At 34.8% G+C, this 14,003-nt stretch overlaps 3 protein-coding genes across 4 annotated transcripts; all 3 read left to right on the plus strand.

Annotated features, from left to right (window-relative positions):
* Positions 1–1,245: 1,245 nt before the first annotated feature.
* On the plus strand, positions 1,246–2,678 carry LOC105221407 (uncharacterized). Its single transcript, XM_011198379.3, has 5 exons — positions 1,246–1,404; positions 1,503–1,643; positions 1,705–1,924; positions 1,976–2,303; positions 2,379–2,678. The coding sequence occupies exons 1-5, from the start codon at positions 1,388–1,390 to the stop codon at positions 2,570–2,572; spliced, it is 900 nt and encodes a 299-aa protein (XP_011196681.1). The 5' UTR covers positions 1,246–1,387; the 3' UTR covers positions 2,573–2,678.
* An 8,638-nt stretch (positions 2,679–11,316) lies between these two features.
* LOC105221409 (uncharacterized) lies at positions 11,317–12,050 on the plus strand. The gene is made up of 2 exons (XM_011198381.3): positions 11,317–11,805; positions 11,886–12,050. The coding sequence occupies exons 1-2, from the start codon at positions 11,529–11,531 to the stop codon at positions 11,963–11,965; spliced, it is 357 nt and encodes a 118-aa protein (XP_011196683.1). The 5' UTR covers positions 11,317–11,528; the 3' UTR covers positions 11,966–12,050.
* Positions 11,908–13,689, plus strand: LOC105221408 (UBX domain-containing protein 6). 2 transcript variants are annotated; one of them, XM_011198380.3, is made up of 6 exons: positions 11,908–12,048; positions 12,121–12,588; positions 12,644–12,738; positions 12,805–13,228; positions 13,290–13,438; positions 13,502–13,689. In XM_011198380.3, the coding sequence occupies exons 1-6, from the start codon at positions 11,995–11,997 to the stop codon at positions 13,611–13,613; spliced, it is 1,302 nt and encodes a 433-aa protein (XP_011196682.2). In that variant the 5' UTR covers positions 11,908–11,994; the 3' UTR covers positions 13,614–13,689. The 2 variants fall into 2 exon arrangements, with proteins under 2 accessions (XP_011196682.2, XP_054088914.1); XM_054232939.1 differs by having other exon boundaries at positions 11,915–12,048; positions 12,104–12,588.
* Positions 13,690–14,003: the final 314 nt, after the last annotated feature.

Consider the following 14,003-nt stretch of genomic DNA (forward strand, 5'->3'; position numbering starts at 1 on the left):
AAAACAAGGAATGTGAAAATATAAAAACTTTCAAATAAATAAAAATTTGTTCCTAAAAGAAGACAATTAAAACAAACACAAAACATTATAATTCTTTGTGGCTGAATACTGACTTTTATTAGCTACAATCGTATTTAGTACTAAAGGTGTCCTTGCTTAACATTTTTCTTTCAACGATTTGATAATTTTGCGACTCATAACAGAGGTCGTTTAGTTAATATTAAGGCTTCTCTAGAACTCACAACTTAAAAATGTCATCAAACTTATATTTTTAACAATATATTACAAACTCATTTACACACATGGGTTTGTACTCGTATATGAGCTAATCAAGAAATTCACTCAGAACCATTTTACTCTGTCTCGCTTATTAAGCGGGAATACCGTTTTTCTGGTGATAATAAGACATTCGACCAGCATGTTCTAATAATTGTAAAGGAGATCACATCAGGGAGGGGCATCTTTCAATGAATTTTTTGGAAAAGTGGATGTGGTCCAACGGTTTTCACACAGTCGATGGCAAAAAATTAACTCCATGTGAGACGACGACTACGCAGGTACTAAAACCCTTATAGCTCATCCAAGTCTCTGCGACTTCTATATGTTTTTTTATCTATATGTATTTTTTCACATTATATACGTATGTATGTGCAAATGCACTCATGCATCAAAAATAGCATCAAGAAGAGAAGCAAGCGCCTTGTCTTCTAATGGCGCGTGAATGAAGTGTGCCTTATGTTCATCCGTGAGTTCATAGGAGTGTACGTGTTTGAACTTTTTAAAGGTAGAATAAAATAGCAGAATTCGAAATGCAAAGTCGAAAGTAAAATAATTTCAGACAAATGGAATAGAAGTGAAGAAAATTATTAAAGGTAATCCACGATGCCTAGTCGGCGTTGTATGGAGCAATGGGTACCGGTCAAATTTGCATTTCCGGCACTGCAGCGTTCAATAATCCCGCATACACAAGTACGTACATAACTGAATGACCAGTGTTCACGTATTGTTTCTAACACATCTAGAGCACTTCGGCGGAAGCAGAAAATTCTATGAGCAGCCCACAAATCGATGATATTGTTAAAAAAAACCCGCAATAAAAGATTAAAAGATCCCGCAATATCGGGTATAGTTCTATATGTATAAATTCGCAGGTAGATAATCTGGAATCGGACAAGCGTATTTTATTTCCGATACGCTTAATATCCATGTCAATAAACACACCATACACAAATCACAATCATTAGCATTCTTTTCAGTAAGTTTCACAGAGTTGTCTGTGTCAAGTACTTTTGTGATTTGCATTCAAAAATATATATTTTTATATAAATACAAAAATTTATTTGTATATACATTTAACTGATATTTTTCTTTCTTAAAATACTGCCGAATGTCCTCAAAACCTCGGTGAGTAGACAAAATGAATATTTATTTGCGCACATAACTGCACGTGCACACTCTATACACATAGGCGACTTAACGATTTATCTATATCTGTTCGGTAGAAAACAAACTGCAGGTTTTGTCAATGATCCCTCTGCCATTAATCTCATACAGCTCAGTCCGCGTACTGAGTTGTTTCAAAACGAGCGGAGCCCTTATACCATGGCGAACCACAGTTCCAAGACGAACTTCATCGGTGACACGTGAGCAAGGTTTCTACAGCTGCCTCTGATTTGAATTACTAAGATTTTTAATGTATCCTAGTGTTATGCATGAAGGGCCACGTGCAGTTGCTGTTACCGAAACAGGCGAAAAGCATTCTATTCACCTGGAAGAGGATAATATGCAGACGAACTTAAATCCATTCACCGTTTCTTCCCAGTGTTCTCAGGTCTTTTCACTGCCAAAGAATACCGCTTCATCAACGAAAATGTCGGGTTTTGGAAATGATTGCTCCAGGCTTATCACTACCAAGCGTTCGAAAGTATGAAAAATAATAACAAAATTTCCAATTCATTATAATGCTGTCACATAGGGCTCTCGTCGCCATTCCAATCAGAAGACGCGACCTATATTTACACCGCGCAATATGGACAAAATTCCGACACGCTTCTTCAATGACGATGTCAAAGTCAAACCGGTTTCGCCTCACATGAATGCGCAAACTCAGACAGAGATCAACTCCAGTTGTTCGGCTTTAACACCACGTTCATATCTTCCACCGCCAATGGTGCCGCCACTGCAGATCCCTCGTCGTTATGTGCCCCGCGAAACAGTCGGTGACATGCTCGACAGTTCCCGCAGACAGCCGCTCAGGGTGTTGCCATTGCCGCGTGAGAAGAAGTCATTTAAAAGCTATTCAGGTACATATTGGGAAGCAATGCCTTTGAAGAAAATACAAGTCTTTAATTACTACCATTTGGCCATTTTTCCTACAGAATTGCGAAGCATTGCGTCTGCACTCACTTTGATAACCGTTGTTTCTTGGCTCTTTTCGACTTTCTTTGAGCTGGAGGGAATGTTTGACATGTTGGGCGGCATTTTACGTTTCCTAACTAATTGGTACAATAAGGAGGAACCGCCAATGACGAAGGTAGAGATGTTTGTGCAATTTGCGCGAAATTTGTGGTAGCAAAGGTGTGTCTGGGTGTTTTTTTATTGATATGTATTTATTTCGATTTTTTGAAATTTAAACACGAAACGTTAATACAGAACTAGATTTGATGACATTTATTCAATCTTAAATCTTTTTCGCAGCAACTAGAAATGCTCTTGTCCTGAATGTTCAAACGTTATTAAATTCCTTTTCTGTTTGTTCTTGGACTTATTTAAAGCTCTGTACATATACATACTTATTTACATATATTCATATATATAAAAATATGAATATCGAGACAATCAATATCCGGTGATAATGTTGGTCACTCATTCTTCCTCTATTACCCCAAATACTCACCACCGCAACCGTCCGACCATCACGATCAACAAGCCGGCAATTGTTGGCGGAAGTATTTGATCAAAACAATGCACAATGAGAACTGAATCACCAAACTTACAATAAAAAAGAGAAATAAAAATAACAACAGGTATATAGAGAGGACAGAAGGAAGGAATAATGTAAATTGAAAAACAATATAGAGGAAATCATTTACATATCAACTCAACATGTACTTATGTATACGAGTGTATGCAAGAACATACCACGCGCTTAACAAAGTAAGCACGACTCGCGACTACAACATACACGTGCTCGTAAAATGCTGTTAGTGAAATACACGTAAATATGGAAAATGAAATACTCACTTTGTAGCCGCGTTATGTGAAGACTTCTAACCACAACAACCAATACCGGAGAGTAATTAAATTAAACGCTAAAGCGGCGGTTAAGCATCCGTTTACCCGTTTATACATTTGCCATTTACCGTCTAAAGATTGACGCGTACTCTTACAGAACAATAAAGTCCACTCATTTCGCGCTCAACACTACGCTGCCTCAGCAATGTGCCAACTATGGCTCATATTGTGCGATGTGCGATGAGAGTTTGTGTCGCTATGTGTGTATACATCTGTGTGAGAGAGAGGAAACAGGAAAGTGGCGGCTTTTGACTTTTTACCCATTTACCTTTTTCCGCATTTAAGGTATTAAAGTGCTTCTGCTAGGTTGATTCCATTGAATACTCCGCAAGTTCACACACGAGTTGCATCTACTTATTTTGGACTTCCGAAGTGTTAGAACTCGATGTCTCAAAGGTTTAATTGAAACCATGTTTATTGTTCTAAATTGAAAAATTGAACTTTCCTGTTGTGTTCTACAGTAAAATGTTCCGTTGTTCGACGTATGCTCCATTGCCGGTTATTTTAACTACTCACCACAGGAAAGGAAGTGACTCGACTAAATATATACATATGTACATATGTATGTGCAACTTATTTAAATGGATTTGGATGAGATACAAACAATTTTGAGTTATGTTCTTTTCAAGTGTTCTACTTTACAAACAATGCAGCTTTGATTTCATGTACGATATAAACTATATACTGATATATAGACATTCTCTTGATTTTCCATTTATACACGTATACATGTTGAAATCGAATCAATTGAATCACTTAGCGGATGAGCTAATTAGAACGGAGCCCCACTACATAAGCATACTCGTATTTTATGTTTACTCGTGATGCAATTGACTTGAATTTCCCATGAGTAACAGTAAATTGTAAGTTTTCATTGGCATATTTGCTAAACTTCTCGATATCATATGCATACACATATGTATTAAGAAGAGTTGCTAAAACACTTTCAGTAATAAACAATATTTTCATAGATACTTAGTTGTTATACCAGAAGTTTAAAACAGCGCCATTAAACTTGATCTCCTTCCTTCCTTCTATATTTATCTAAAAATTTACCTTTTAAACTTTGAAGATATTGACCAATCTTCAGTAGCCGGAGTAACGGACTGTCCAACTTTGAAAACAAAGTACTCGTATTACCGATACGTATGTAGATACAATTCACGAAACGCTATATATTTCGATATGATACAAGATTGGGAAAGATCACATTGAGAAAATCAGATGTATGTATATACGCAAAATTTCTGATATCGTAGCTGACCGTACAAGGGGTGAAGGGAATTGAACGATCTGCGACGTTCCCAAATACAAATATTTTTTTATCGCTTCATTGTCTATATGTTGAGATAAATGAACGTACATAAGTATTCCGTAAGTATTTCCGTTTTTATCGTGTTCAAAATGTTTACATATCGGGTCTAAAGGCAGAGATAAAGGTCGCCTCCGACTTGAATACAATTACAGTAAAATTAAACATTTCACCATTTCAGCGCTTGAGTGCGTGTGTCATGCTCCATGACGTGAGGAAAAGAAAAAAGAAAGTAAATACTAGAAATGATTCACTTTAAACAGATATATACATATGCACTATATCACGTATATACATATGTATGTATATTACTAAAAAAACGAAAATATATCAAGGATGGTGAAGAAGTAAAATATGCAAAAATCAAATGAAAGCTACCACACAAGACCGCGTACTTATTTAAATACTATCCAAGTTCATGGAAAAAGTCGCAGATCATCATGATAGAGAAAACAGGTAAAGACTTGACACAGCCGTCTTCATACAGACCAATCAGTCTTCTACCCTGTCTTTCTAAAATATTTGAAAAAGTGTTACTATCAAAGATGTCTCCTTTCCTTATATAAAGAAACTGTGTCCAAATTCAAACAAAGGAAATTCTCTTTGGAAAGCCCAAAAGTCAATGAAGCCTCCAGTCGACTCCAACTTGCCTATAAGAGGCTTGGGTGGAAACTGGGCAAGAAGTGACGAGGATAAGGCAAATTGTTTCGCAAATCACCTAGAAAAGGTATTTCAACCTAATTGCCCAAAGAACAGCTTTAAGCTGCCAATCATCTCCAATAGCGCTAACGAGTCGCTTGGGTCTATTCAAACGTCATCTTCTGAAATTATTAAAATCATAAAAGAGCTGAATCCTAAAAAGTCGGCAGGACACGATAAAATTACTCCAAAAATGCTAATTGAGTTACCAAATATTGCTTTAACAGTACTCTCCTTGCTCTTTAACGCTATTCTCAGTTTCGGGTACTATCCAAGTTCATGGAAAAAGTCGCAGATCATCATGATAGAGAAAACAGGTAAAGACTTGACACAGCCGTCTTCATACAGACCAATCAGTCTTCTACCCTGTATTTCTAAAATATTTGAAAAAGTGTTACTATCAAAGATGTCTCCTTTCCTCCTTGAAAATAATGTAATACCAACGCACCAATTCGGTTTTCGTGCAAAACATGGCACTGTAGAACAAGTAAATAGAATTACTAACGAAATCAGAAGGGCGTTCGAGTATAGAGAGTACTGTTCTGCTATATTTCTAGATGTGGCTCAGGCGTTCGATAAAGTGTGGCATGACGGGCTTTTATATAAGATTAAAAAAAGCTTACCTCTCGAAATGCATAAAACCTTGGAGTCTTATTTAAAAAATAGAAAGTTTACTGTCAAAGTAGGAGACTTCATATCTGAAGAACGACCAATAAAAGCTGGTGTACCTCAGGGCAGTGTTTTAGGGCCAACTCTATACATAATATATACAGCAGACCTTCCAACAGCTAGTAATATTTTGACATCAACTTTTGCGGATGACACAGCTTTAGTGAGCCGAAACAAATGCCCAATTATAGCATCAAAAGTATTAGGAGCGCATTTGATTTTTGTCGAAGAATGGCTAGCAAACTGGCGTATAAATGTAAATGAACAGAAGTGCAAGCATGTTACATTTTCTCTAAGACCAAAAACGTGTCCGGCAGTTAAAATGAACAATATTTTAGTACCCCAAGCGACTGAAGTAACATATCTTGGTATTCACTTGGATAGAACGCTCACGCGGAGAAAACACATATCGTGCAAAATAACCTGCATGAAGATAAGAGCAGCACATTTAAATTGGCTTTTAAATAAAAATTCAAAACTTAGCCTAGACAACAAAGTGCTATTATACAACGCGGTCATAAAGCCGATTTGGATGTACGGCATCCAACTGTGGGGTACGACCTGTGCAACCAATATCGATATAATTCAGAGATTCCAATCAAAAATGCTTAGAACAATCACGTGCTCACCATGGTATGTGCGTAATGAAAATATCCATAAAGATCTTGGTATTCTCATGGTAAAGAAAGAAGTAGAGAACAGCAGAAATAAATATTTGTCCAAACTCCGCGATCACCCAAACCCATTGGCTAATGCTTTATTACATTCTTGTAATCAATCACGTCTAAAAAGAAGAGATATGCCAGCACACTGAGGAGCAACGTTTCACCAAAACAACTCAATCAATTGGTTGAGCTTGTCTAGTTTTAATTAGAATTAAGATTTTATAACTTATTGTTAGGCTCCAAAGAGCAGATTCAATAAATAAAGAATTATATGAAAAAAAAAAAAAATTTAAATACGTCAAGCAAATAATAATTTACTAGTAATATTTGATTGATTTCTTTCCAAGTACGAAAGCCAAAAAGTTGCATGTAATATATATATACATATGTACATATATGGACGTAAGTACGTATTTAAATACTAACATTGTAGTACGGATGACAGAAATTGCGTTCATATATAAAATGCCACATAGTCTTAGTAATATTACAGCAAAGCGAATGCTTCTAGATGGTCGATTTGAATAGATGTAGTTGTTCTGGTGAAAGAGTGGTCTTTTATTTATTAATACGCCAAAGTACTTATATGAGCGTTCCCACAACGGAATGTAAACATGGAAAACTCCCGCGGTGTTCATTCCGATGGGAAAAGTTGAAACCCTCGCGTGTAAAAAACTAGAAGAAGCAATAACGAAGTCATTCTACTAGTTCATATCATGGTAGTTGAAGTACAATTGTACGTAAATTGTTTGTTTCAAAACAGTGGATGGAAACATAAATTAATTGTTTACACATATACACACACATGCATAAGTGAATGTGAAGTTGTATATTCAGTTCAATTTTGAAGTGCGGAGCTTTTCGAACATTTGTGGGAAATTTTTCAACAATTTTCTTGTAGCCTCAGAGAAGTATGATACATATTTACCGACACATATTTATTTATGTACATGCGATCATTTCCACATTTTGAAACTACAATCAGTTATCGGCGAGATGAAGCTGCTTCAGCTGACCCAATCCCTTTGTAAATTTCAATACTCCCGTTTTGCGATTACAATTAGTCAACTTGACCGTGAAATGGATCGTTTGCTCAAACAGCTGTTTCGCTTTGTTACTATGAAAGTCTTTTATCAAAAATATATTGTGTTTTTGGGTTTAGATGCGTTCGTATAAAATATTTTCGTGCTCTTCACAGCTTTTCGTGATTTGAGCGCACTTTTAAATATGAATATGTAAATACGTGTATGTGCGTATGTGTGTTGTCGCATTGACTTCAAAGTCAACATGTATTTTAAATGGTTTGAGCGGACAGCCTTGACTTTCGGTGTACTAAATATATTTTGAAAAAAAAGACAACCTGAAATAAGCACAGAGAGACATAAAAAGAGCAAAAAGAGAAACCTTAATAAAATCGCATAAAACTAGTTATTTCGCTAGCTCCTCGAATTTATTAATTGCATTGTAATGTGCATATGGATATACATTAGATTTAGTAGTACATACAGATGCATATAAACATACAAATATGTATATATGTAGATACAAGGTAAAAGCGTAGGATTAAGACATATGTAAGTATGTATGCCTTTGTAACAGCATTAACTAAAAAATAGCGCAAGAGTCTCCTCACATGTACATATGTACATACTTTCCATTCTACTTTTATCCTATGATTCTTTCAACTCCGGTGTAATCGTAAAAGGCTAGTGAATCTAAAATTAGTCTAAAAATAGTTCCGTTTTGCGTATTACGTGGATATTATCCGATGCAATCATTGGACGAAAATATCTATAACAATTTTTCATACAGCATTGCGCGTTCGGATATAGAGATTGCACGAAACAACTATGCGCGAAATGCAGTGCTTTCACTTCGTGAGCAGTGCAAAGTATGTACATAATACATACGTATGAACATATATCGTTTCTAAATATCACAAGCTTGACTGAGCAAAAACGAAGTAGAGACGGCGCCTGCTGAAGAATGAATACAAAGCGTTGGTATGGCAAGCCACTTAACACGTTTTTCAGGTTCAGCAAAGTGCAGTGTATACAACTCCAACTGTTGCTGTCTCGAAACCGCCTGATGCCGTTGTTGGTTAGTCAACTGATATGTGGTCGTTGTTGCATTGCACAGTGGTATCCCCAAAGGCCAAAAATAAAAAAAATCGATAGCAAAATATTTTTTTTTTCAAAATGTAAAGGAATTATCTCTAAAATTACTAAATTTGTATAATATATATTTTATGTTCCAATATTATTAAAAGCTAATTCGTGTTGTATTTTAATTACTGCTTTTCGTTATCTGGTTTTTTGGATATTTTGTATGCGTCTTTATTATGTTTGCTTAAAGTTAGCGTTGTGTTCCCCCTCTCCCCCTTTGATTTTTTTATCCAGCATATTCGTGGGTGCCTTAAGTTAATATAAATGTTAAAGTTTGCTGCAGAAATTTGCAGATAATCTACTATATGGGTGATTCTACCATTTCAATTGCATAGAGAACATGGCCAAAGAAAAACTTTGGATTTTTTTCATGAAACCTCTTTATTATAATTTGTGTCCCTTTTATTTATCTTCTCACGCAAGAGCAAGTCATTTAATACATATTTTATAACTTTTTCGACGACCAGGGTAAATACATCGGCCAGGGGAGAGACGTAAAGTTTATGGTAGATAATTATTTTACCACAAGCAAAAAATTAATATAAAATAGTATTACAAATTAAAGGTACTCTCTTTCATAGATAAATAAACCATAAAATTAAAATAACAAATCAATAAATTCACTATTTATCCTAAATAAACGAAACAAATATTAAATATAAAATCATAAGATCTTTCAAAAACATTTCTGACTTTTTAAAGACGTAATATATCCTCTGCCCTTTTAAAAGAAGATTTGGCATGGAAAGAGTCTGGCCAACCTGATCTTATTTATACATATATACATACATACATATATATGTATGGCATAAAAAATGGACAATAAGCGGGGTGACGCCCACTTATGGTTTAAACACCATATATCAGGAACTAATCTACCAATTCCAACGAAATTCGGTTCATAATTTTTTTTTGCCTCCCAATACTACAGTAGCAAATTGGCGAAATCGGTTTACAACATTGACACCACAATTTTGAAGTCCATCCGAGACCCCAGATATAGAAGATTAGGGCCTCATTGTTTTTGGCTATTTCGGTTAATCTCTCCGAATAGAAAATATGTATAGAAATGTCTTATAAAGAATATGTATATGTATATACAGTGGAACTTCCATAACTCGAACTTCTATAAATCGAATATCTCTATAACACCAACTTTTGAATTGGCAATAGCGTTTAGAAATTAAATTTCATACAAATTTCCTTCTATAACTCAAAATTCTATAACTTGAAGTTCTCCATAACTCGAACTCTTAAATTGGGAATCGAATTTTTCGACCGGTGCATAATACAAAATTTAAAATTATACTATCAAGGAACAATTTTAAGGGAGTCCTTAATATTCGTATGGGAAGTTCCACTGTATATATATGTATAAAGAAGTGGGTGGGCGGTGTGTACCACGCCTTTTCTCTCTCCATATATTAATACTTCTGTTATTACAATAAAATGAAAAAGTTTAAAACCGAAAATAACAAAATTATTATAACTTGGCCCTATCGTTCCTATGGGAGATATAGGATATAGTCGCACGATTTTTTAAAAATATTTTTCTAGATATTTGGTGAAAATTTCATAACGATATCTCAACGGGAAGTATTTATGGCCGCGGCCTCTACAAGCGGAACCACTGTGCATTGCGGTGTTGCGGCTGAGCGTGGTTTTGCGAAATCAAGGCTTTGTATTTAGACAGTAATGTGACTACCATCCCTTCAAGTTGTGTCGCAACTCGTACGATGCACACGAAGTTGTCACGCTGAGAACGCCGATGTTAACCCCAATAGATTTAATGAGTGCTATGAAAACGGTGAATTAAATACATGCATTTCCTTGGCACTCGTTTTGAAAAATAAAATGTAATAAAGAAACTTTAAATGGAAGACTCTTGAAAAATATATACTTATGTATATGTCTCGCCTTTTATTATACCTTAAATTTGACCTTACAGTAACATTAAAAGAAAATTTTTTTCTCAATAAAATTTGTTCGGGTAAAATCATGTTCCAATAATTGAGTCATCAGTTAACAACTTTTTTTGAATTAAAAAGAACATTGATGGAACCAACGAATAAACGTTGTTAACGTTTAGAGTGAAAGCGTTTGATTAGTTGTTGTTGTTATAATAGCTTATCAGCTTGAAAAAATAAACTATTTATTAGTTTATAACCATTAAACAATTTCAATTAATGGTTTCGTTAAATCAAAAAAGCAACAATTTTCCATTAATATTTAGGCCCATAACGTCAAAACCTAATATTTCTTCCAATTAATATAATGAATCATGAAATGAATGCTATAATATCAATTCTAAAAATCTATCATTTTTGCATAGACTGTGAAATACAAAATGTAAATATTTGAATGTAAATTATAAATATATTTTCTTCTATTTTCCGCATTTCTTCTTTATTCTTTTTAGAGTTGCCATGTGCGTGGATTTGAAGGACAAAGTAAATTAATTGAATTAAAAAAATTATAAGCAAGCAATTATAAAATTATAGGTACGGCAGCACTGTTATGAATCAGAAAACAGCTGCGGAGGAATTATGACAATTCATTGAATTAAAATTTTTCACTAATTTTGAACAGCGATAACATTACTTTCGGATTAAGTCCTTGTGAACTTTGAAGATATATTTCAGGTAATTCCATATCAATTGTTAAGGAGTGAGTTCGTGTTATAAATCAAGTTTAGAGAGATTAATTGAGAAGGGATCGCACCAAATGAATATTGATGCTTTCCAGCAGTCGTTAAATCAATCACTGCAAGCCCTTGCGTTAAAATTGGAGCTATTTGTGGGCGTGGCAGTGCAAACAGTTGTTTCATTCCAGCACGAATTAACAGAGACAACTCGCGATTGGCGTAGTCCTATAGAATTTTCAGCACTGCAGTTAACACTGCTGAAAGTGCTGCTGGTTTTGCTACTGGGTACGGCAGGCTTAATAGCATACTCGTGGCGTGTATACGGAAAAGTAATAACTGAAAAATTTGTTCGGCCGAGTAAGTGAAAAAATATTTAACATATTATTATTTATAATTGTGTATTTTGTTTGCTCGATATATAAGTTATATTGTCCTAGGCACACTCAAAGAAATTGAAGAGCTTAAGTTATCTGTTGCCAAATTAAAATTGCCTAAGGAACATTCACCAAGAATATAGGGCACTTGGTTTGTTTTTAAATAACCAACATGTCGAAAATCAAAAAGTTCTTTTCTCGGAAAAAGGAGGAAGCAGCATTTAAGGTTCACAATGCATTAATCGATTTAAATTCATAAACCCCAATTCCACTAATATTAGAATATTTACTTTTGTAGTTAAAAATAGGTGGCGGAATGGGACAAGGTCGGGCATTAAACGCAACAGCACCTCCGAATAGCTCATGTTCTAAATCCGGTAGTGTGTATGTGCCACCAAAGCGCCAAGAAATGAGTTCGGAAGCACGTCAAGCAGCTGCAGCAGCATTAGCTCGTATAGAGAATAAAGAGACGAAGGATTTCAATACGTCCTTGGCAGCCATTAAAGCTCAAGCGAAACGCGAGTTAGAAGCAGAACAGAAACTAAGGACAGAGGAGCTAAGCGTATCTTCAGGGTCGTCAAGTACAGCGACAAAACGAAATATGGCATGCGAAGGAGTTTTTTTTCGATGTCCGCTAATTAGTGATGAAATTTTGCCCAGAAAAGAATGGAAAACTAAGATAAAAGAGTTTCTCTATCAACAATTGGAATCCGAACGAGCTTTGACAGCTTGCTTGATAATTTGCAACTGTAACACACGTGAAAAGGTTGGAATATGTGATTTTTTGTTAATATACATTTTTCTAAAATCTAACCTTACAGTCTGATGATTGCATACAAACACTTTCAAAATATCTTGAGAACATCTATAACCATCCCGAAGAAGAGAAATACTATAAAATTAGAATGTCCAATAAGTAAGTTTTGACAGTCATTTATCACAAAGTTCTTTATTATCCTAAAATAATTTTAATAAATTTCAGAATTTTTACCGAGAAAGTTCGTTACGTAGAGGGTGCTTTAGATTTTCTACTTGCAGCTGGTTTCCGTGAGATTGATATCGATGGTGAACCTTTTCTCGTTTGGTCTAAGGAAAATATAGAAAATGATTATGACTTGCCTACTTTGCTTGACGCTTTGAAAAATGCTGAAACTATACAATTAGATTTAGACAGAAACATTAGAGTCCTAATGCCTTCACAGGCTAGAAGTGCAGAGTTGCCTGATGATTTTTATCGAATCTCTCCCATGGAAATCAAGCGTGAGCAGCAGCTACGAAGTGAAGCTATTGAAAGTGCGCAAGTATTACGGACAAAAGCAATGCGCGAACGTGAAGAGCAGCGTAATTTGCGTTTATACCGTTTTGCATTGATAAGAGTTAAATTTCCAAATGGTATTTACATTCAGGTGAGTGAGCGATTGCACATACAAATATATACGCAACTTGTAACTTAATTTATTTTTGCAGGGTACCTTTAATGTCTACGAAAAAATTAGGGATATTTATGAATTTGTGCAGTCGTGTCTTATAGACGAAAATTTGGATTTTAATTTAGTTGCTACTAATGGTGTCAAATTTACCGACGTAGACATGGAAAAGACCTTATATGATTTTCGGTAATAAAAAGTGTTTGCTAACTTTTGAGAATATATATATATATATACCTTCATCATTTACAGACTCATTCCAAATATTGTGCTACTCTTTACGTTTCCTGGCGCAACCACCTCGTTGGCAGTTGATACAAATTTTTTAAAAGAAGAATTCTTGATGTTGATTCAAAAGATGTAAAATTCACCTTTTTCAGAATAATAGGGCAAAATATAAGTGTAAGCGATCATTGTATTTTTTTTACTTAGTTGCTATTTATACTATTTTATGTGTTTACAAATTTGAAAATTGTTACATCTTTTTAAACGGACTAAGTGCGATATTTTTTGATAAGATTTTTACGCCTCAGCACATCACAATTCCCTTTGCCAAGAAGTTCTTAAATGGCAAATATATGCTACTATCTTTGACTATTATGAATTACTCCAGATTTAATAAAATAAATGGTTTGGATTATTCCACTAAATTTTGTAAATCGTTTCATAAATAATAACTTCGATTCACAATCCGTTGGAAATTAGCGAATTGAACTATATCAGACTTTCAAATAAACTATCGGCACTTGTGTTG

This window comes from Zeugodacus cucurbitae, chromosome 6, assembly GCF_028554725.1.
Source record: "Zeugodacus cucurbitae isolate PBARC_wt_2022May chromosome 6, idZeuCucr1.2, whole genome shotgun sequence".
Lineage (NCBI taxonomy): Eukaryota > Metazoa > Arthropoda > Insecta > Diptera > Tephritidae > Zeugodacus > Zeugodacus cucurbitae.

Bases quoted from the DNA above. Each gene is read 5' to 3' on its own strand.
- LOC105221407 (XM_011198379.3), top strand. The intron at 1,925-1,975 runs GTATGAAAAATA...GCTGTCACATAG, and splicing joins TCACTACCAAGCGTTCGAAA to GGCTCTCGTCGCCATTCCAA. The intron at 2,304-2,378 runs GTACATATTGGG...TTTTTCCTACAG, and splicing joins GTCATTTAAAAGCTATTCAG to AATTGCGAAGCATTGCGTCT.
- LOC105221409 (XM_011198381.3), top strand. From the start codon at position 11,529: ATGAATATTGATGCTTTCCAGCAGTCGTTAAATCAATCACTGCAAGCC. The intron at 11,806-11,885 runs GTAAGTGAAAAA...ATATTGTCCTAG, and splicing joins TGAAAAATTTGTTCGGCCGA to GCACACTCAAAGAAATTGAA.
- LOC105221408 (XM_011198380.3), top strand. From the start codon at position 11,995: ATGTCGAAAATCAAAAAGTTCTTTTCTCGGAAAAAGGAGGAAGCAGCA. The intron at 12,049-12,120 runs GTTCACAATGCA...TTACTTTTGTAG, and splicing joins AGGAGGAAGCAGCATTTAAG to TTAAAAATAGGTGGCGGAAT. The intron at 12,589-12,643 runs GTTGGAATATGT...CTAACCTTACAG, and splicing joins ACTGTAACACACGTGAAAAG to TCTGATGATTGCATACAAAC.